Source organism: Haliotis asinina, chromosome 1, assembly GCF_037392515.1.
Source record: "Haliotis asinina isolate JCU_RB_2024 chromosome 1, JCU_Hal_asi_v2, whole genome shotgun sequence".
NCBI classification, from domain to species: Eukaryota; Metazoa; Mollusca; class Gastropoda; order Lepetellida; family Haliotidae; genus Haliotis; species Haliotis asinina.
In genome coordinates this window covers 27,448,313-27,468,999 of record NC_090280.1, presented here as the reverse complement: position 1 = coordinate 27,468,999, position 20,687 = coordinate 27,448,313, and the positions used below count along the sequence as shown (strand labels likewise).

The window sequence follows — 20,687 nt, the reverse complement described above, 5'->3', positions numbered from 1 at the left end:
GGATCGGCTAGTTGACAATGACACATTGTAACAAACATTGAGATTTTCAGAGCTGTGTCAAACACTGAGGTCTTAGGAACTGCAGTAAACATTGCGGTCCAGAAAAATAGGCCATTGAGGTATTTACAACTATGCCATACATTGAGGTATTTACAACTATGCCATACATTGAGGTATTTACAACTATGCCATACATTGAGGTATTTACAACTATGCCATACAATCTTGAGAACTGCAATAAACATTGAGGTCATGAGAACCTTGCCAAATATCTAGGTTTTGAGAACTATGCTATATATTGAGGTCTTGGAACTGTTTTGAACAGTGAGGTCTTGGGAACTGGGGCAAACATAAAGCTTTTAATTGTTTTGAGATATATGTAGGGTCAAATGGATACCAATGTTTCACCTGACTGCAGTATGCCCCCAGTTCCCACTGGGCAACTGTAACAAAGAGTCGCACACCTGTGTGAGACCTTGGGTGGTGTGTCTTTGTCGCCTAACTGTCATGTTGTTGTTTCAATCCAGGTGTACACTATCCGTGTAGAGAGCACCCTCAATAAGGGCATGTACGACTACTCACTACCCGAGGTGCTGTTCACTGCCAACACCACGTACCATCACTTCACTCTTGTCTTCCAGCCCAGGGTAAGAAACACTTTGTGGAGATTGATGTCCTACCGACTTCTACCTGTCTGAATGTTTTATTATTGCTGTTTATCTCTCCAAAACAAGGGGTGATGGGGTAGCCTGTTGATGAAATCGTGTGCTTGTCATGCTGAAGATACATGTTGAATCCTCAGATGGGTACAAAATGTGAAGCCCATTTCTGGGGTCCAGCTCTCATGATATTTCTGGAATATTGCTAAAAGAGGCATGAAACTAAACTTACTCACTACCTTGTATGATTTTTTTTAGGAATACATGACCCCTTCCAGCTTGGCAAAAGTCAAAAAACAAAATTCTGACCTTTTACTTGTCCACACAAAATGAACCTTTGAACATTTTCAATACCTCAAGACATTGTCAATGCCGCTAAACATGCTCCATACCTCTAAACTACTGCTAAAGTCTGTTTATGTCACTACATCAACAATATCTCTGTGTAATTTGACATGTTTTATCAGTATAACGGATGGCAAGAAGAACATTCTGAACTCCATGGGAAGAGTTGTGTATGTATAATGATGTTGCAGTAATTTTGATCACTTTGCCTCTTTGTTTCAGCGCAAGTCTCTGGAGCAGGAGTTGAGCAGCGGTTCCTTCCTGCTTCTCCCCCTTCTCCTTGGCGCCGTCTACCTCGCCTACAACTACCAGAAGGTGGGAGACTTGTATCACGTGTAGTCAGATTGCCATTACTCAGGTGTCAGTTAAATAAACAGTTCAGGGCAATGGGGTAGTCTTGTGTTAAAACTTACAGTGGTTCGATTCCAGACATGGGTAGAATGTGTGAAGTCCATTTCTCGTGTTCCCGCCATGATATTGCTAGAGTATTGCTAAAAGCAGCATGAAACCATACTCACTCACTCAGTCAGTAATAGACCACTCCTTTACACTAACATGGACAGTAATACAGCTTTGTTGGATTGTCTTCATTGTTTTGACAAGGATTTACAGAAAGGTTTGGTGCTTAAATTCTGTCATGGAGAGAGACTACTGAAACCTCTCCTGGGAATCCTGGAGGCAACTGCTGAAACCAGGCAAAATAAGAGTTTGTTTCAAATGGTGATTGAGTGAAATGCTTTTTAGAGGCTCAGCATGGTGTTACTTTTCACTTCTTCACTTTTCACTTCTTCACTTCAGGTCCTACCGTTCATGAGTCAGGGCATCGATCAGGTCCAGAGCATGATTAAACCTCCCCAGTATGATGTCATGGCAACCACGCCGGAACAAGTGCAGGACATCAGCACCGCTGCTGCCAAGAAGAAAGCCAAGCCTCGCAAGACATGATTGTAGTGCTTTATAGGAATTGGATAATTTCTGTAAATTATGACCCAGGGATCCACAAAGTGTTTGTACCATTAATTCCTATCGTAAGGCAATACTTTATCACGTGCTTGCGAACGGCATAATGCTGTGAATGGTTTGTGGATATTGTCCCAGACTTGCTCTCATGAATGTTCTCATTGGTTTGTTGATGGGTAAAAGTTTGCATAGAAATTGGATTTTTTGTGAATTTAGCCGAAACTAGAATAGACGGAGTGTGATCAGGTATAGTGTTAATCATCTCCTTTAAATTCGGAATTCAATTCTGGCACTCTGCATGGCAGTAGAGTTTGATCTCATCACAACCTTGTAGACTTAGATTTGGCCAGAAATTTGTGAGCTCACTATTTTCATCACTTGTTTTCAGTACTGTTTTTACTGAATTTTCTTAGCTGATCTACTTGGCTGAAGGACATTTTACTAAATTTCAGCCAAGTGCCTAAAGCGATGGCTTGATTTCTTTATACCCATATGGGGATTGAACTTGTGCTCAACATAATGAACAAACACTTGAAACACTAGGCTACCTGCTGCTGCACTGCAATATTTAATATATGTGTTTGTCAGCAAAAGAGGTAAGTGCATTGTTACAAAGTGAAAGTAGTGTGAACTTGAGTGTTATAAAAAATATTTTGAACTGTGCCATTGATGTGTGTTGAACATAATTTCTTATAATGTTATGGAGTTTGAGAGAAAGTGAAAGTTTTGCCTGTGTGATGTCACGTTGTTCAAGATACAAGGTGAATGTAGGCAGAGATCACGTATATTGTACAGTTGTATCATAATCAGTGTTTCACCTATTTATATGGATGTCTGTAGATGTTCCTACCACTGTCTGTTGCACCAGTGATCACATTGATAGTCATGATTCAGCCTAAAACAAAACAGATTACCTGACCTACCCTTGAATTCTTGAATGCTGATCCTATTATTTTTTTTCTCTGGCACCGATGGACATGGACCATTCTGATACAGAAAGTCAGTTTGATGACCCCAAGCGTGCAGTCTGAAACATGATTAAATAAACAATAACACATTGATATAAAATGAAAAACAATCCTACCTACCTACCCTAAATTTGACGAGGTGCAGTGTATGATCTCGTCCGACTACCGAGACGGACTAGCCTTCTTACAGATGGTCTAAATGTACAGCTAGCTTCATGTTCACACAACCAACCAATCACATTCCTCCATTTCTTGCACAATACCATTTATGTTGTACCCTCACATGATATCATGGAATATTGCCAAACACTGGGTAGAACCATACTCTCCTACTTCCACAACTCTCATCACCTCATCACCCAATATTTGCCAGTCTTCAGGTAATTGCAGTCGTATATGAAAGGTTAAAAACCCCTATCTCATATTCATATCTTAAGTGACATGTTTTCATAATTAAATATCTTTAACATTTGATTAGGTACAGAGTTCCTTCCCCTGATATATTGCAAACATATGAAACTCTTGTTACACAGTAACACTGACTGAACCATGATTTATTTACAGCTTTTTGCACATGATGTTTTGAACGGTATAGTAATGTGTCTGTAAAATGATGTGGGGAAATCCCATCCAATCACACTGTGTGTCCTGACATGTTGTGTATGCTTTTACAGGGAGTGAATGTTGAGTTATGCAGTGTCAGCAGAAACGAGGAATGTCATATCCAGACCAGTTTAATGTGTAGGGGAAGCTTGGCTGGGATGTTTCAACGACCTGAACTTACTACTTTAGCATATCCGTTATGTCAGATATGATCAAATTACATAACATATATCCTACAAGTTATTGTGTATGGCATCGTGGAACGTACACACTTTTTCACAAAGCAAAGTATGGTGGTAATCAATGTGTTATGACCTCAGATCTGTGGGTGGAAAGACACTTCTGACTAAATGGAATAACAGGCCCAGTGTTGTTTCTGGAAGGCGTGGCCAAAGACCTGAAGTTATGTTATTCTGGTTTCTGGAATGTTGAGCATTCACAGTCATTGGAAATAAAGTATCCACAAATCTGTACTGGAGTATACAAATTTGTCCTGTTGTTACACTGTCTAGAAGAAATTAATGTATAGAGGATACTAAAGACCGTCCGTGTAATACCATGTTTGTTAAACGAGTTAATGATTTGGTATTGATACTAAATCTTTCACGAGTTTAATGAAAATACTGTTTCACGGAAGCGAGTTTAGTATTCTGTTTATTACATGACAACATGGATTGAAAGAAACTGCGCACAATTGCGTACAGTGTGAGGACTTTAACATTACCAGTCAAGCAAGGTCTAGTACCATTTTGACAGAGGGATTAGCATTGTGACGTCAGAAGTTTGAACCATTGTGCGTCATAGCGATATTACACTACTGTAATATTGTCGCAAAATATTACACTGCAATATCTTCCATGGACGAATAATAAAATGCTGTATTAATTGTAGGTTAATCATGTGTCCCACCAATACCTATATATATATGGTCCACATTATTTACAGCAATCAAAACCTTAATCTTGTAGTGTCAACACCACATTGTTATTTGTAGGAGGCTGTGTTTGATGTTTTACAGGCCATTCAAAGATAATTTTCTCCAATGTGTATGTTGTATAATGAATGTTTTCTCAGTTGATCTCATTCAGTTGTAATAATCATCATTAACTCCCAGGTTTCCTGTTGCCATGGTAATGGTCATTTGCTGGAATGTCCAAGAATGGTGTGAGTGTATGTATGGAATATCAATAAATATATACCAGTCACTGGTGTTGTGTTTTGTCCGTTATTATCATAACATACTTTTGTCTTGAAGCCAGTGGAATGTCTTTGGGCAAATAATGGAGACTGATTGATCCAAGTGATTGAGGTTGTAAGGGATAACAATGAAGGCTCCGGCGGGCACACAAAACATTTGTTCACGACGACTGGACAAGACAGAAGACAAGACGAGCCTAATGCACACATGTAGCACGGACGCCCGGCTTACAGTAATGTCCTCTGATTGGCTCACTGTGTCACGTGTGATGCACGGGTATCGCACTAATTAAAGGGACCGTCCGTCTCATGTCTACATCTCACATTGTATACTCATGGATACAAATAAAGGAACACATGAAAGTGCAAGTGTTCCTTTATTCTTTTCCAGGTTACAAGGTATGTATTGCACTGTGGGTGAAATGCTTGTGAGAGGTGAACAGATTGCTGACACGGTTCACATGTCATCGGTTTGTTCTTGCACAGATCGATGCTCTTGCTGTTGATCACTGAAGTGTCTTGAATATTTACTGACCGCTGCCATACAGTCAGAATATTGCTGAGTACGGCATAAATATATATATATATATATATATATATATATATATATATATATATATATATATATATATATATATATATATATATATATATATATATATATATATATTGTATGGTTCCTCTGAAGTGAGTCATATCTTTACAAAGTTTGCTAAATATAGGACAGTTCAGGTAATACCACTGGCAATCAGGGCCTTTATCGAATATAAAACGAGTTAAGGGTGTTTAAGGGTATACTGTCCATATAACAGGCTTTTTCAAGTCCTTGCGAACCCCCTATCAATTTACGTTTTCTATTCTATCACGAACAAATATAGATAACAATTTCAAGGGTTTTATTCACGTTGATTGTGGCTAATAATGGTACAAACATTGATACAACCATGATACAATATAATGGTAACATCGGGGTATATAAGTACATTATACCATGACTTCAGTAGATACTCTATTGTGATTGGCTAATCAGAGTTATAACCACGTTATATGGAATGGAAACAAATGCACTGTGTTGGAAAACGGTAAATAGTCTTTTATGAAAGACAGAGACACCCTGTTACCGGCGCCTATGATGGTGAAAAGGTTTATGGCCGATTACCATAACCACACAGGAAGGGAAAAGAAAGCGTAATTTCGGACAGAAACAGAACAGTCCTTTAAGCGTATAAGAAGGCGAAAGAAATGTTAATTGATTATGACTTATATACAGTCAAATACAACGAAAATTTCGTTTCCTGTATGAAACAATCGGTTAACTGCTTGTAGCTGGTGAACCTTTCTGGCACATAGGTTGTTAAAGAAAAGTTGCTACAAAAAATTGGCTGCGATCACAGACAGAATGCTGTCCAGTATAATCCTACAAGATGTCCACCCGGATGTTCGCCAGTACATGGTATGGTTGTCGTGACACTGACGAGTTGCTAGGGCGGTGATGAGAGGTGTCCCTACGTCTCCCACAGTGGTGTTATCTCTGCAACATAGGTTGGAGCAATGAGGACAAGTTAACATACCAGCATCGACTGCCTGACAGAAGCCCCATAGACGAAAGCCCCTCGGACAAAAGCCCAATTGGACAGAAGCCCCAAACATATGAGACAAAAGTCTCATATGATAATAGATACAAAAACAATTCCTATTTAACAAGATTTATTTACATTCTCATATCAAAAATCAACATAGCATTTAAACACTTTCTGCGCCACACTGCTAGTCACATCAAACCACAACCAGATCAGCACAGTCCCATCCAATCTGAGAATATTTTCTTAATGCAGTAATTGTTAAATCTTATCCCAATCGTAAAGTGCGTCCAACATTCTCAAGAAACTCTGGAACACTTTATACATCATGTTTTAAGTCCACACACAGATTTTGCAGAGACAAATACGACGAGAACACCTCAAGAACAATCTGATCCTTAAGACCAACTTACAAAACACAACTCTTAAGAGTCCTATCTAATCCTTTTCAAACCCACTTTCCTCTTCCAAGATCTCAAGCCATGCTTGTTGTAAGAGGCGACTAACTATACCGAGTAGTCGTGCTCGAGGTCGACACGTGTGATTGTATCCTAGTTGCCAAGATGGAGGTTGTTGCTCAATGCACAGCCTGGTCCAGGCTCAACTATTCACAGACCGCCACCACAAAGCTGGGATATTGCTGGAGTGAAGCGTCAAGCAACAAGTACCACATGTATCACCATGTACTGCCATCTTTTTATTACCCTGAGACAGAAACAGTGTATCTACTCTAGGTAATCCAGGGTTTAACAAATATGAGTATAAATAAAATATTACAGATTCACATTCAACGGTCATGAAACCTAAACTTAAATGGAATTAGTCACCATAAATAGCCCCAACACAGTTAGAAGCAAAGCACGCGCCATTCCAGAAACAGAAAGTCATGTGTGGAAATGGAGCACAACAATTGACTTAATTTCTACGTGAGTCTGCTGAATGATTCGAATATTCGTATCGTGTCAATATTTCCTTCTGGTCTATTTTTCCATATAATTACGGACAAAACATGTGGGAAATACTTCATATTCTCAATATTTGAGGGGCGAGGGACGGGTAACGATCTGTTATAATTAATTTAAACACTAAAGAATATAAATGTCATATTTTCTACATAATGAAAATAACACTGGCATTGACATGATGGCATTTCCGGTTCGATTGAACGCAGAGTAGAAAAGGTGAATTATTAGTTTTGATTCTTTCCGCTTAAAGTGTTGTGTATGTCTCGACACAGGTGAGAATGTTGTTGTTACTCTGTTAGTTCTGACAGGTGTTAGTTCAATATTGCATACCTGTCAGTTTGATCTGAGATTGCACCGGATGTGACGTCATCACTTCCACAGTCCATTACTGTGCTCTATTTCTAAATAGTAAGAAAAGCAGGATATTGAACAAGACAACAATTCGACGTGATTGACGTCACTGTAGTAAAAACGTTCGAAATGATACCAAGTCTGTTGAACAAATCAGAATTTTAAAACCATTGTCAATGATTCACGCACCCCGCGCCATTCTGGTAGAAGTGTGATCAAGCCGAGACCATTTCATAAAATCTTATCATATGGTATCAGACTCAAGAGTTTTCAAACATGAAGAATTGAACCCAGATAACAAAGGGACAATTTATCATTTCTAGAATATTCCTATTTTGTATATTTTAAAATAAGCGGAAAGATTGTGCTATATCACTGCGTGAGTTTAGTTTAAGACCACAATCAGCAATATTCCAGCTATGTGGCAGCGGTCTGTAAATAATCGAGTCTGGACCACACAATCAAGTGATCATGCGCATCGATCTGCACAACTTGGAACGATGACACACCAACTGCATGTGATCAGAGGCCTACACAAAGCCACGACTACCAGGTCCATTTAGTTGAAGGCGCGCTGGCTGAGTAACCATGTGTGCTGCGAATAGATGCCTGGCTCCAAGGGTGTGGGTTCGAATGCAGGATGGGACTCAACCCAACATAAGTACTGGAATCTGTACTTCCCTAAGCCAGTGTAATCCCTGACACTACATGTTAGATACTTGTTTCCGCATCGCAAAATATGCAGGATTTAATACCGGAGAGGAGTTAGCTGTAATATATTATGTCAGTGCTTACCATGCATGCAAATTATATATATATATATATATACTGCTGGCAAAGCGTTATTTGATTATATATTTCAATCGATCATCAGTCAGCAACATGCAATGTAATCGTTGGTACAACGCTTCAACCGTTTAACAACAGACACCCTTGTCATGACGAAAACGTAATGGTGCAACTTTGTTAGCAGACCTTCAAATTCTTTTTCGTTATTTTGAATATTTGAGAACTGCTTATAACGAAATTTCCATTTCTTCATAATTTTTCGAAATATCAAGACTATTTTCGACATTAAAATTATTCATTTTTTCAAACATTCGATTCTTTTCTCGTAGTTTAAACTTCATAAAGAAAGAAATAGAAAGTTCGAGGTTTTCTAGCTACAGAATAATCGAAATAAGGCTAAGGTGTGTCGGGGACCGGGCACAAGCCCCTCAGGACGAAAGCCCCTTGATATAAAAGCCCCTCAGGACAAAAGCCCCTCGCTAAATGGAGTACCCCTGTCAAAAGCCCCTCGATTCATGCATTCACCATACCTATTGCACTCTGATCAAGCATTCAGCAAACAAACATGTATTTATTTATCATGTTTAGCTCCATAATGTCATATCATTGATAATGCCTAGTTGATTTGTTTTCATTTGATTGATGATATATTTTTTCATTCTCTAAAAAAATTTGCTGATTACATATGAATTAATATAAATAATCCATAATTTATAGAGTCATTATATTTTCAAGCAACAAAGTGTATGATGTTGTTAATCATTTCTTATCTTTAACCTTATTTGCCCTTTAATTTGTAAAGTGAGGGGCTTTTTTCGCGGGTCTTTTGTCCTGAGATTTTTTGGTCGAGGGACTTTTGTATCAAGAGGCTTTTGTCCTAAGGGGCTTTGACCTTGACCCAGTGTGCCCGTTTCTCCGTCCTTTTATTGTATAGAGTCTACTTTGTTCCAGTAAAGACAAGACTGTGAACAAAATGATATGACAAACTTGTAATACAGAGAAAATGATTGAAATGATCGAAAAACAAAAACGAATTTCGTTTTATTAGACTAATAGACAAACTTCTGTTTACAAAGTGGCACCACTTGGCTTTCGTAGTCATAATAAGATCAAGGGAAAGTCATGCCAAAGTACAAATGTTTCTTTCCAACGTTCAGTAACTCAAACCACCCACAGTTTATTTATTTCCTGATTAACTCATAAAATCAAAGGATACATCATATCTATAATATAATATAAATAAATATAACACTATTAGTTACACGGTGTTTTCAAAGGGCGTACGGGGCAGTGAGACCCTTGTTCATTCCGTATTTCGGATACGATACCCTTGACACTTGATAGCTATGGAAAATCAAAATCAGCATCCGAAGAATGTAAACTGTACATATCATTTTAAAAAATGATATTTCATTTGCCATGACAACATAGCATTTAATCCAGTTTGATCTGGGCACCTTCCTGCGCTGCTCTGGAGGTACCTTGAGGAAACTTTAAACAGATTAACAAACCTGCTAAAATAAATGCTTTTAAAAGGTAAACACATTGTGTAGGTAACTTCGTTATCATTTGAAAGTGAAATGAATTTACGTACTCAGATTTAGGTCTGTAATAATGTAACAATATCTATATATATAACTTTAATTATAATTAAAATTAATGTATTTATTACCCTTTGACTGCTCTTTAAGATCACCATTATATGCCACCAGGCCTTCAGCAAGTACCGATATCGATCTGGCTGGTCCATGTCTTTTATAATCTATTTCATTATTTCTGTATCTAACGATGGTCTTTACTGAAAACAATAAATGCTCTTTAACGAATAATGACTTCTATCTCAATTAACTCATCAAAGAACTATGCCTCCTGTGGGCACTCTTCAGCAACAGGGTTGTTCCTACTTTCACTGTAGGGAGCTGGAAGCAAATTCTATGTGTATTCAACCATTAATTAATGCGTCTCACTAATGGGAGGGCACCAGTTAATGGGAGGACACTCATACCTCTAAGTCAAATAACTCATACCACAGTTTATTTCTAATCAGCTCACTTATATATCAGGATATAAAACGTTGCAGTATTAACTGCAGATATATATCTTGATACCTGTGACATCTGTTAAAATATAATGCTTTATAATGATAATGATCATATAATATGCATAGCTGAAGAATATTTTTTTTCATTTCAGTAGTATTAATTGATTTACGCTAAGTCAGCAATATTCACGCGACACATCCAGCGTTAGATCGTCAGACTCGCTGGCTGGTCCGCCAGCCCGATGTGACAAACCCATCTAATATACTGGACACAAATAGTCAGGGATATAAGTATGTAAATTTTGAAACAGTGAATAATGATCCATCTATTCACTGAAAGTATGATCAAATATCAATAAAAAATACCAATATCCCTAAATTATTTTGTCCAGTATACATTCACGCCTCACTTATACCAAAGTACACTTGAAGATCTGAAGATCATCAAAGGTGTCAAAGATGGAAATGACGGAAAATCAAAACACCTCTGTGATTTAGACAATGCAGTTTGGATATATGTTCATATAAAATAGGGCATGCATTGCAACTGAGTCCAAGACATAACCTAGAGGTATTTGGTGGGTTGTACAGATGACTTCACCTTGCAATGAAAGATGGGTGACCTTTGACACGGCATGTGTTCCGCGATATGGCACCTGACGGCGGTGTCGTGATGGCAGGTTTATAGGGAGATAGTATTTACATGTGGCACAGTTTACATATTACAGACAGCAGCGTGTATGTATGTGTATGTGTTTGAATGAGATAGATAGATAGATAGAGAGAGAAAGAGAGGAGGGGAGAGATAGACAGATAGAGAGTATATGTATGTGTGTGAGAGAGAAAGACAGAGTGAATCACTCGGTGTGTGTCTGTATGTGTGTCCCCCCGCCCCTAAGTTGACACATCGCAGTCTCATGCTGCTCTCGTCTACATCTGATACGTGTATCAGTGGGCGTGGCAAGACTTACCCCCCGCGTCGACACAACACAGTCCCATGGTGCCTTCGCCTACTGTCTGACACGTGTAACGGTAGCTGTACCAGTAGGAGGTTCCGCCATTCTGTGGACACTGCCGGTACCAGGAGCAGTAGAAAGGGCTGCCATTAGATTGCATCAAGGGGGCGTAAGAGTTCTTGCAGATCATCTGGTAATACCATGCGTTGTTCCCCCCCGACGCTGACCTAGTTGTCGAGGAACGTGAACTTGCTGTCGTTCTGGATCTTCCTTGAAAACGTCTGGAACGTTCATCATTGAATTAGCGAAACCACAAGTCGGTAAATGAAAACAGAACTACTAAAAGAGATTCATTTTGAAAGTGTTTTTGATCAGACCATCGGGATGTCTGCAAAATGCAAACCCAGATCAAATGCAGTACATTGCTTTGGGGTTTTACGTAACGTAACTGAATAAACTTATGTGGACTCTGTGCATGACTTGTTATATTTGCATGCCGTCGATGTATGTAGTGCCGTGTGATGTCATGAAGAAACACATTATGCGATCAATTTATAAAACTTTCATGGCAGTGTACTTTGGAATGGAATATGATGACCGGTTAATCAGGACTTGGTTTCTCGTGTTGACGTTATATATTCTACTACCAAGGCGCACAAAATGTCACCATTCTGGTATTGAACCTTCATATTGTTACGAGTGTTTTTTCTGTAATTTGTATTTTCATTCACTAATAATACTATGCTGGCCGCATGGAACTCTTGGCAGGAGAGTGTGTTTACTTCCTGCTCGAGAAAGCTCTAAATGAATGGCGAAGCCGTATTTTGCTCGTGTGTTCTCGACTGTGTGTCGTACATATTAAGGCCGGTTGTTGTGTTGTGCAACACGGGAGATCACAAACATGGACTTACATTCGGAATTACTGTAGTTGTGTGCCTGTGCCTGTCAACGTTTGTTTGTCAACAACATCACATTCATGAGCCTGACTGCTGTCTCATTGGAAACAATATTTCTTTAATATTTATGGCATGTGTAATGCTAAGATTCTGGTCCGTTAATATTTCATATTTGTGATCCATTACTGGGACTTGTCACTCAATTGCATTGTACTAGAAATCTGTAATTTGGTCAGTGTTTGCTCAATATATTATTGAATACTTTGACTTGTCTGTATTTTGCTGGTTCAGATGGGATTTCTCATATCTTTGTCAAGGCAATTATTTAACCGTGACAAAATGCTACTGATCTTTTTCTGATGTTATTGCAGACCTCTTCTCTCAACCGTTATATGTTACTGCCTATCCATTCTGTTATGGTGGAAATGTTCCTTCATCCTGCAAGGTTACAGCGGACCTGTTCATCCACCTGCATATGTTACTGAGGACCTATTTGTCAATCTCAAAGGTTACTGCGGACCTGTTCAGTCAATCTGCAAGGTTACTGCGGACCTATTCGCTAATCTCCAAGGTAAGTGCGGACCTGTTCAACAACCTGCATATGTTACTGCGGACTTAGTCCTCAGTCTGCAAGGTTACTGCGTACATGTTCGATCAGCCTGCGAAGTTACTGCTGACATGTTCTAACCCACAAAGCCTTCACATCTTCACCTGGAAGTACTTAAACTAAAATTTTTAACGTTAAACAGTCACGGCATTCACCTGTCCCAGGTCGACCCGCTCCAAGAGTTCCAGCTCTTCCAGGTGTTGTCACCGCGTCTGTTGGCCCACCTGTCAGAGCTCCAGTAATCGGAGCTGCTCTTATAGCTGTCCACCCCTCGCCTGGATCCCCACCGGTTCTGATTACCATAGTTCCACCCCCAGCCGTCTGAGGATCTGCTGTCCCACCGATTCCACTTCTCCGGCTCCGTGCTCCAGCTTGACCGACGACCGTTGTTCCATCCTCCCCAGTTCCACGACGCCGCCGATCTCCGGCGTCCAAGAATCACAGAATCTGGAGACGTGAGTCAAATACATGCTTCTTTAATTACAGACATCTCATATTATTGTTGATTCTGCCATTGCTTAACGCCGCACTCAGCTATGTGATGGTGCCCGGGGAGGAAGATCCGGGTTAGAATTGGTCTTCAGGAACCCATGCTTGTCGTATGAGGCGACTAACGGGATCGGGTTGTCAGACTAGCGATGACACGTCATCGTATCCCAGTTGCGTAGAACGATTCTCATCACTGGATTGTCTGGTCCAGACTCGTTTATATACTGACCGCCGCCATGTAGCAGGAATATTGCCGATTATGGCGTAAAACACCATACCAACCAAACCAAAATCAGATATGATGAAAAATTATTGAGTTTGAACCAGACAGTTAGTGATTGACATCGTGAACACTGATCCATGCAATTCGGTTACGACGACAAGCATCACCTGTTACCTATAGAGGTACGGTACTTTATAGATAAAGTTACTAACAGATCACCTGCACAAGGGTTGCTTATGGACAATGGCCCCAGTCAGGTTCCATAAATCAAGTTGGAATAGTGTCAACCACGTGCATAAATAGAAACGTTGCATCATAATCTGTCTTTTAGACCCTAAAAAATACACTTTAAAAACATAACCAAGCTTAAGTGTAGAATGAATTGGCAAGTTTAGAATGCCGCATTTCTAAGCCTGAAATGGAAGCCATGGCGGGGAACGCCAGAAATAGACTTCACACAATGTGTCCATATGTGGAATCGAACTTGGGTCTTGACGAGTGAACGCTTTAACCATTAGGCTACCCCACCGCCCCCATAGTCACCAGGAAAATGATGGCATCTCACTGTTCCTTTGATGACCTTGAACGACCTTGGTGATTCCTGTAGACCAGCGTATAACAAAAAGTTATACAAGGTTTACAAGGCTGGTTGAACAAGGCTGGCTCATGTTAACTGATTTACGTCATAGTATGGTTAACCTAGTTTGTCCATACCCGTCCCTGGGGCATGTCATCAATATTTATCTTACCTCACACATAAATGTCACTTTCTGATTGGCTGAGCGCTCTTCTGTTATTTTCAATGTACCCTGCTTACAAGCGAGGTACATTGAAGTGGAATAAGTTGCCAATGGTAACTTATTAGGTACATCGTGGTTGTACTTCTTTATCTCGAATAACATTGACTGACGTGTGATGTACGGAAATTACCGATGTCTGTCCCTTCGGGCTCAGGGAACATAAACAAAGATCGAGGAACACCAACCCATGGTCCCCTCGTGACCAGTGAACGACTTATTATATATAGTACATGTATACGCTTTTGTCATGTCCGATATTGATATATACAAACGTCCCAGAATTACATTTGAAAGCGGATGACGATTTTCATAAATGTGAGTGAATTATTAATGACAGTGGACTGTGTTTACTGTCGTTTTAGCGAAATTCAAGTTTAATCGGTCAAGTTGGTTTTGGGGAAAACACGAAGGGATACATATGTGAAACCACTTTGGGGCAACCCATGAACATGGGTATGGTGATTGTTGGAGCAATCAGAAATTAGAACCCACAATCACTGTAAATTGCAGTCTTTAGACTGGGCCACCCTGTCCGCTGGCTTTTAATTACAGTCTTTAATTCTCAGTACTAAGTGACGAAAACGATGATTCGTCACATTCGTCATGATTTCATTCCCCAAATTAAGAAATGTTGGAATAGATAGGGACGGAATGTTCTTAAAACGGTGTAAAATATTCTCGCTCACTATAAATACAAAAATATAATAAATACAAAAATAATAAACCATATTAAAAATGAAACATACAACTTTATGAATGACCTTGAACGACCTTGGTGATTCCTGTAGACCAGCGTATAACAAAAAGTTAGACAAGGTTTACAAGGTTGGTTAAATTGTATTTATCACTCTTGAAAACGATGTAGGACCCTACATCGAAACTATATGCAATAAATAAGAAGTTGTCACCCATAAAGCTGCATGCTTCATTTTTAAGTCACCACCTTCTAGAATGCCGATCAAACAAATAAATCTTGTTGATAAACAAGTTTTAGGTTAATCAAACTACAGGTACTTACCTACTAAAGCAAGCGAGCAAGCTAGCAAGATAACATGTACATGGAACTCCATGGTGACAGAATCGCCCCTAGAGGCTCGACTGGCAACCCGTGGCACTTACGAGTTGTCAGACAGTTGTGCTTGTCCGTCACGTGTCACGTGCAGTGGCGAGTACAGTCGACTACAGCTTCAACAGCTCCTGTCATGTTACTCTATATTACAGGCATCCGCTGGAATCATAAAAATGTGTTTAAAAACTCAGTTATATAATGCTGGTGTATGTATACATGAGTCGACGTGTATTGAGTTGGACTGCTTGGACAGGTTTAACGATGATGTGAGTGCGTGTATGAGTGCAGAAGTCCAGTATTTGTTTCGGTTGAAAGAACTACCAAATGTTGGGGAGGGAGTGGGTGGGGTTAATACGATCAAAAGACAGGGGTTTAATTCCATACATGAGTACAATGTGTGTACAATGAGTACAATACCCATTTCTGGTATCGCCCACCTCGACATTGCTGGAATATGTCAACACGCACGCAGGACGCACGCGCGCACACACTGATTTATGTAGCGGCAGCCCCACCATTCACTCAGTCTGAATACATACAGAGCACCTGTAAAACCCAAAACCACATGAATTTCGGGATGTCTTTGGAGGAGTGATGGCGTAGTGATGACTGACTTGAAAGACGGATTATACTGGAGCTGACATCGACTCTTTCTTATTATAATAACCTTGACCTTATAGTAACCTTTTTAGGGTTTATATGTGGCCTAGGATAATTATAATACCTAGAATTGCTGTCGGGGAATTAGCTTGGGACCGCACACCTTCAAAATAACTAAGAGAAGCATCAATTAGTGGCCAGTCTTTATTCGGTGCATTTCATGAGTCAAGTACCCCGAATAAAGGCCGTTATATATACCACCGATGCTCTCAGAGTTAGTGATATGGACGCACGTTCAACTGAGTAATCCTTTAAACAACACTTACAAATGTTACTAATCTACACTGCTGCCTATCTGAATTTTGAGATTACCAGCGTAGCTTCAAAGACTTGAGAATGCAGAAATGACTAAAATTATCTAACAGTTTTCACGGCGAGTGTGTTATCATAGCGTAATCTTTACCTTTTCTCTCTGGACATGTATTCTTAACGATTAGGACATAACGTTTATCAAGTAACTTAGTACTTAAAACGAGCGCATATCTCACTGACGGATTAATATACTTGGAACGGACCATGCCTGTAATCTTAAAGCTTAACACACAATGCTAATTATCTTATAACCTGGAAAGTGGAGATCACCAATAACAGATACAGCGTTCAGTATTCTCGTTTTTGAGTAAAAATATACAAACTGGGTTGTTTAGTTCTATTCTATAAACTCAGATATATGTATGTAAGACCGAGGAAAACATGGCGTATTTTAGAACTATGATATACCCCTGGGCGTCGTGGAGCTTTTGTCCTCAAAAGCTTTTATGTTGAGAACAGTATACATCATACAAAAATAAGATTATGTGAAAGAAAGACATGAATGCAAGACATCAAATCACATCAAACATCAGATATCTAAATGACTACACAATACAAAAATACACAATATAATGTATTGCTCCGATGCAATGCCCACACAATATTGCCTACGACATGTCTGTCTGACCAAGGACCTGATAGAAACTGTTGTGGACTTGAAGAATGTATGCACTGAAAGGCTGTGATAAAACCTTACGAAGATGACGACGATTAAAGAAGGATATTCTTATGTTGTTGGGGATGACAATGGAAGTTGTAGTCAGGTTGTTTGTAATGGTGAATCCTGGCCAATCAACAGATAGAGTAGGGAAGAAATAACCTGAGATACGAAGGTTGTCAATGGTGTAAGGTGGCTGAATGTTCCAATAAGAAGGGCAAAGAGTCAAAGATATGACTGGGACGGTAACACAATCTGGACCTGTAGTGAGTTCTAGCCAGAGACCATTCTGAGAAGCGGATCCTCGGCGACAGAGAAGGAGCAAGACAGAAGCAATGGCTACAGTGAGCAATCCTAAAAGAATAGACACGTGATAGTCAGCTAGGTCCCGTAGCACAAGGTCAGATGCACCTTCACTGGGAGTGGTTGAAGCAATATAACTGAGATCTGGAGGCATCACAGCTTTGACAGGGGCAGCCCGGGTGACCAACATAAGGGCAGCAGTAAGTGAACGAACATCCACAGAGCCAAAATAAATGTTATACCAGAGACAGTACTAGCACTAGTAGCAATGAGGAAATTTGTATTCAGCCATGTGGTTTTAACGGGAATTTTTCCATCAAGAAGGGGTTCAGCTATTGTTTGAAAAATAGTTTCATCTTTCTTGGCACTCTCTGCAACATGCTTCAGACTAAGATGTGCCTTATGGTCGTTTGCCAAAATATCGGACATCTCATGTGAATATATATTAAACTTTGGAATCGAAAAATTAAGGGCTTTCTGAAACGTTGTATCTCCGGCAATTGTTGAGAGTGCAGACGAATCAAAGAAGTGTTGAAGTAAAGCTAGATTGACAGGGAAAAGTTTAGAGATGTCCCTAGAGGAATTGTTACAAGATGAGAAGGCTGCTGGATAGGAGAATGCTTCAGTTGATAAAGAGCAGTAACATGGGAGCTCTAGAACACAAAAGGAACAGCCAGTAACCATTCGATGACTGCCATTACAAGCAAGTCTTAGAAAAGGAATCCTGTATATGAGAACATGAGAGTCATCTATCATTAGTATCTGGGGAGGCTGGGGTTTGGGAAGGTAACGAAAATTACAGAGAGCCTTTACAGAAGATTTGGTATTTTGAAACAAGGCAAGAGCACATGAAGGCATAGTTGTAGAATGGACAGCAATACGAAAGGGACACTGAAGCAATATGTCATCACCGAAGCAAGAGCCTATGATAGAACTGGAGAGTTCAACATAACTTTGATGGTCTTGTGAAATTGCAACAATATCTGGAATATCTAAAAGTTGTGTAGCATGAGAGGAAGTATCATTGATGGGTAAGGGTAGAGATATTATTTTGTATAGTTGATATGGCTGGATCATAGAGGACAATGGAAATTTTACTGAAATGTAAACATTGGACTTTGAACGGGTAAAGATGAATTTAGCATTAGCATAATAATAGTTGGGAGTCGTTTGCAGAATCTTGAAGATTGGGTACTTTTGGGAGAGAAGATTTGAAATGTGGTGTACAGTCTGTTGTAGGATCTCAGGAGGAATGAGGAGTGGTGACAATTTATGCTTGGCTAAATCATGGATACCTAACTTTAGTTCCTCCAGTTGATGTTCTACAACATATGCTTGTTGAATCTGGTCAATTAAAAGTGATGTCATTGTTACAAGGGATGACTGAATGGACTGAACATTTTTCTCAAGGGCAAGGGCAGTAAATTGAATAGCGTCGTGGTTTGCTTTAACGCCTTTCACAGCATTTTTGAAGCGAATATCAACGACTTTCATGAATGATGACATATGAGCAGAGTGTTGTTTGAGGGTGTTTGCAAGACTAAGGTCATGTTTTGTGAGGGCATTAATGTGTTGAGCAAGTATGTTGACATCATTTGTAGTTGCTGTTCCAAACAATGTCTTAGACAAAGAACCAACAAAACTTAAAATTGCTCTTTTGGAGCGAGAGGAGGTAGAGCGACTGATTTCAGGGATGAGCTTCATGATTTGTTGACGAGTTGCATTAAGTTGCGTAACACATTTGGTTTTGACAACATTTAAATGCATTTGAAACTGATTGAGTAGTGGACAAATGTTGTCACCCTGGTGACAGCCACTCATTGTGGGAATACTCGGAACTGCTGGAAGCTTGATTTCGTAGGTGTGGACCCAAAACTCTGTGGCAAAGTGAACTTTGGAGGTTGGCTGGTAGATGATTCCATAATTAAGTCGTTGAACTGGTCTTGAACACATGCTAGGATGAGCGAAAACAGTCAGTAGCCAAAGTAACATCAGACTCCATGGAGACCCTTAGAGAAACGAAAGCAATGGAACCAATAAAACAATGATGACCTGGAGATGCAAAATGTCCTGCAGTAACATATGCAAATCCTAGCAATTGAAACACAGAAACTACGTAACTGTTGAAAGGTTGGTCAAACATTATTTAAGGAACCAAATGAAATATCTTTAAGAGACTGAGGAGTGTGAGGCACCTCTTGAACTACTTGAAAAACCGAGGTTTGCGTTTGCGTGCACGTCCAGAATGTGTCTTGTGCTTGTGGAAGTGTTTGAGAAGATGAGAACTGAGGTTTGAAGCAGGCTCCCAGGTGGTTTTGGAATATCCAGTCCATTTGACCTGGTAGTGTTTCCTACCCCTAATGATTTTGCAGCGAAGGATCGCATCAACGGGGAATGTTTGACTTTGATGGATGTCAACATCATGTGTCTGAGAAGTAGAAGGAGTGGGTGGAGAATTAAGGATGTCATTTGATTGTGAGGATTCTGGAATTGTGTCATCTTCAGAGTCATCTGTTTGCTCAGGAGCTGAGGATGGACATGTAGTCTCTTGCTCATCATTTGGAACTTTGGTATTGTGCTGATCTTCGGTTCGATCAGTGTAAGCTTTCAGCCTGTTAGCGTGAATGAGGGACTTGTGAACTTTGGCTGTGTGTGAATGTTGTAGCTTGAATGTGTGATTTGGACCCAAATCAATGATAGTGAAAGGACCTGCCCATTTGCTTGACAATTTGGAAGAGAGGCCTTTTGGAACTGTAGGGTCAGTTAACAGGACCTTGTCACCAACAGAGAAGGAAGGGACCTTAGCCTTCAAATCTGTACGTTCTTTATTGATTTTCTGACTAATCTGCATGTTGTCTTGGGCTAAGGATTTGGCAATTTTGAGATTTTCCAAGATCGTGTTAAGATGTTTCTCAGCAGTTTTCCCTACTGTGGGATTTGGAAGTAGCCTCAAATCTATTGGAAGATGCATTTCCCGACCAAACATGAGATAGTGAGGTGTGTAGCCAGTGGAATGGCATCGAGTTGAACGCATAGACATCATGATACAGGGGATGAGATCTGCCCAGTTGGATTGATCACGATCAATATACGCTCTGAGGGCTTGCTCAATGGTGCTGTTCCGTCGCTCACACATACCATTGGTCTGAGGGTGATAACTGGAGGTATAGTGATGCTTGATTTCAAGGAGCTCACAGAGAGCATTGACAAGCTTTGACGTGCATTGCCGTCCTCTGTCAGAGAGAAGGGTACGTGG

General features: G+C 39.9%; 2 protein-coding genes and 1 pseudogene across 3 annotated transcripts in view; 1 reads left to right on the top strand and 2 right to left on the bottom strand.

Annotated features, from left to right (window-relative positions):
* The window catches only part of LOC137289682 (BOS complex subunit NOMO1-like), a 40,617-nt gene extending 35,877 nt beyond the window's left edge, over nt 1-4,740 (top strand). Inside the window, exons 29-31 of the mRNA XM_067820867.1 lie at nt 528-647; nt 1,227-1,319; nt 1,803-4,740. Coding sequence (XP_067676968.1) covers nt 528-647; nt 1,227-1,319; nt 1,803-1,949 — 360 coding nt within the window. The 3' untranslated portion in view covers nt 1,950-4,740. The remainder of the gene's footprint in view (nt 1-527; nt 648-1,226; nt 1,320-1,802) is intronic.
* A 1,414-nt stretch (nt 4,741-6,154) lies between these two features.
* LOC137289698 (uncharacterized) lies at nt 6,155-15,578 on the bottom strand. 2 transcript variants are annotated; one of them, XM_067820869.1, is made up of 4 exons: nt 15,448-15,578; nt 13,073-13,364; nt 11,430-11,695; nt 6,155-6,263 (listed from the first exon to the last, which is right to left on the bottom strand). In XM_067820869.1, the coding sequence occupies exons 1-4, from the start codon at nt 15,497-15,499 to the stop codon at nt 6,238-6,240; spliced, it is 636 nt and encodes a 211-aa protein (XP_067676970.1). In that variant the 5' UTR covers nt 15,500-15,578; the 3' UTR covers nt 6,155-6,237. The 2 variants fall into 2 exon arrangements, with proteins under 2 accessions (XP_067676970.1, XP_067676969.1); XM_067820868.1 differs by lacking the exon at nt 6,155-6,263 and adding an exon at nt 7,615-7,678 and having other exon boundaries at nt 15,448-15,576.
* Nucleotides 15,579-17,078: 1,500 nt separating this feature from the next.
* On the bottom strand, nt 17,079-19,252 carry LOC137270580 (uncharacterized; annotated as a pseudogene).
* Nucleotides 19,253-20,687: the final 1,435 nt, after the last annotated feature.

Bases quoted from the DNA above. Each gene is read 5' to 3' on its own strand.
- LOC137289698 (XM_067820868.1), bottom strand. From the start codon at position 15,499: ATGGAGTTCCATGTACATGTTATCTTGCTAGCTTGCTCGCTTGCTTTA. The intron at 13,365-15,447 runs GTAAGTACCTGT...TCACGTCTCCAG, and splicing joins TTGCTCGCTTGCTTTAGTAG to ATTCTGTGATTCTTGGACGC. The intron at 7,679-11,429 runs GTAAGTCTTGCC...CTTACTATTTAG, and splicing joins GTGTTGTGTCGACGCGGGGG to AAATAGAGCACAGTAATGGA.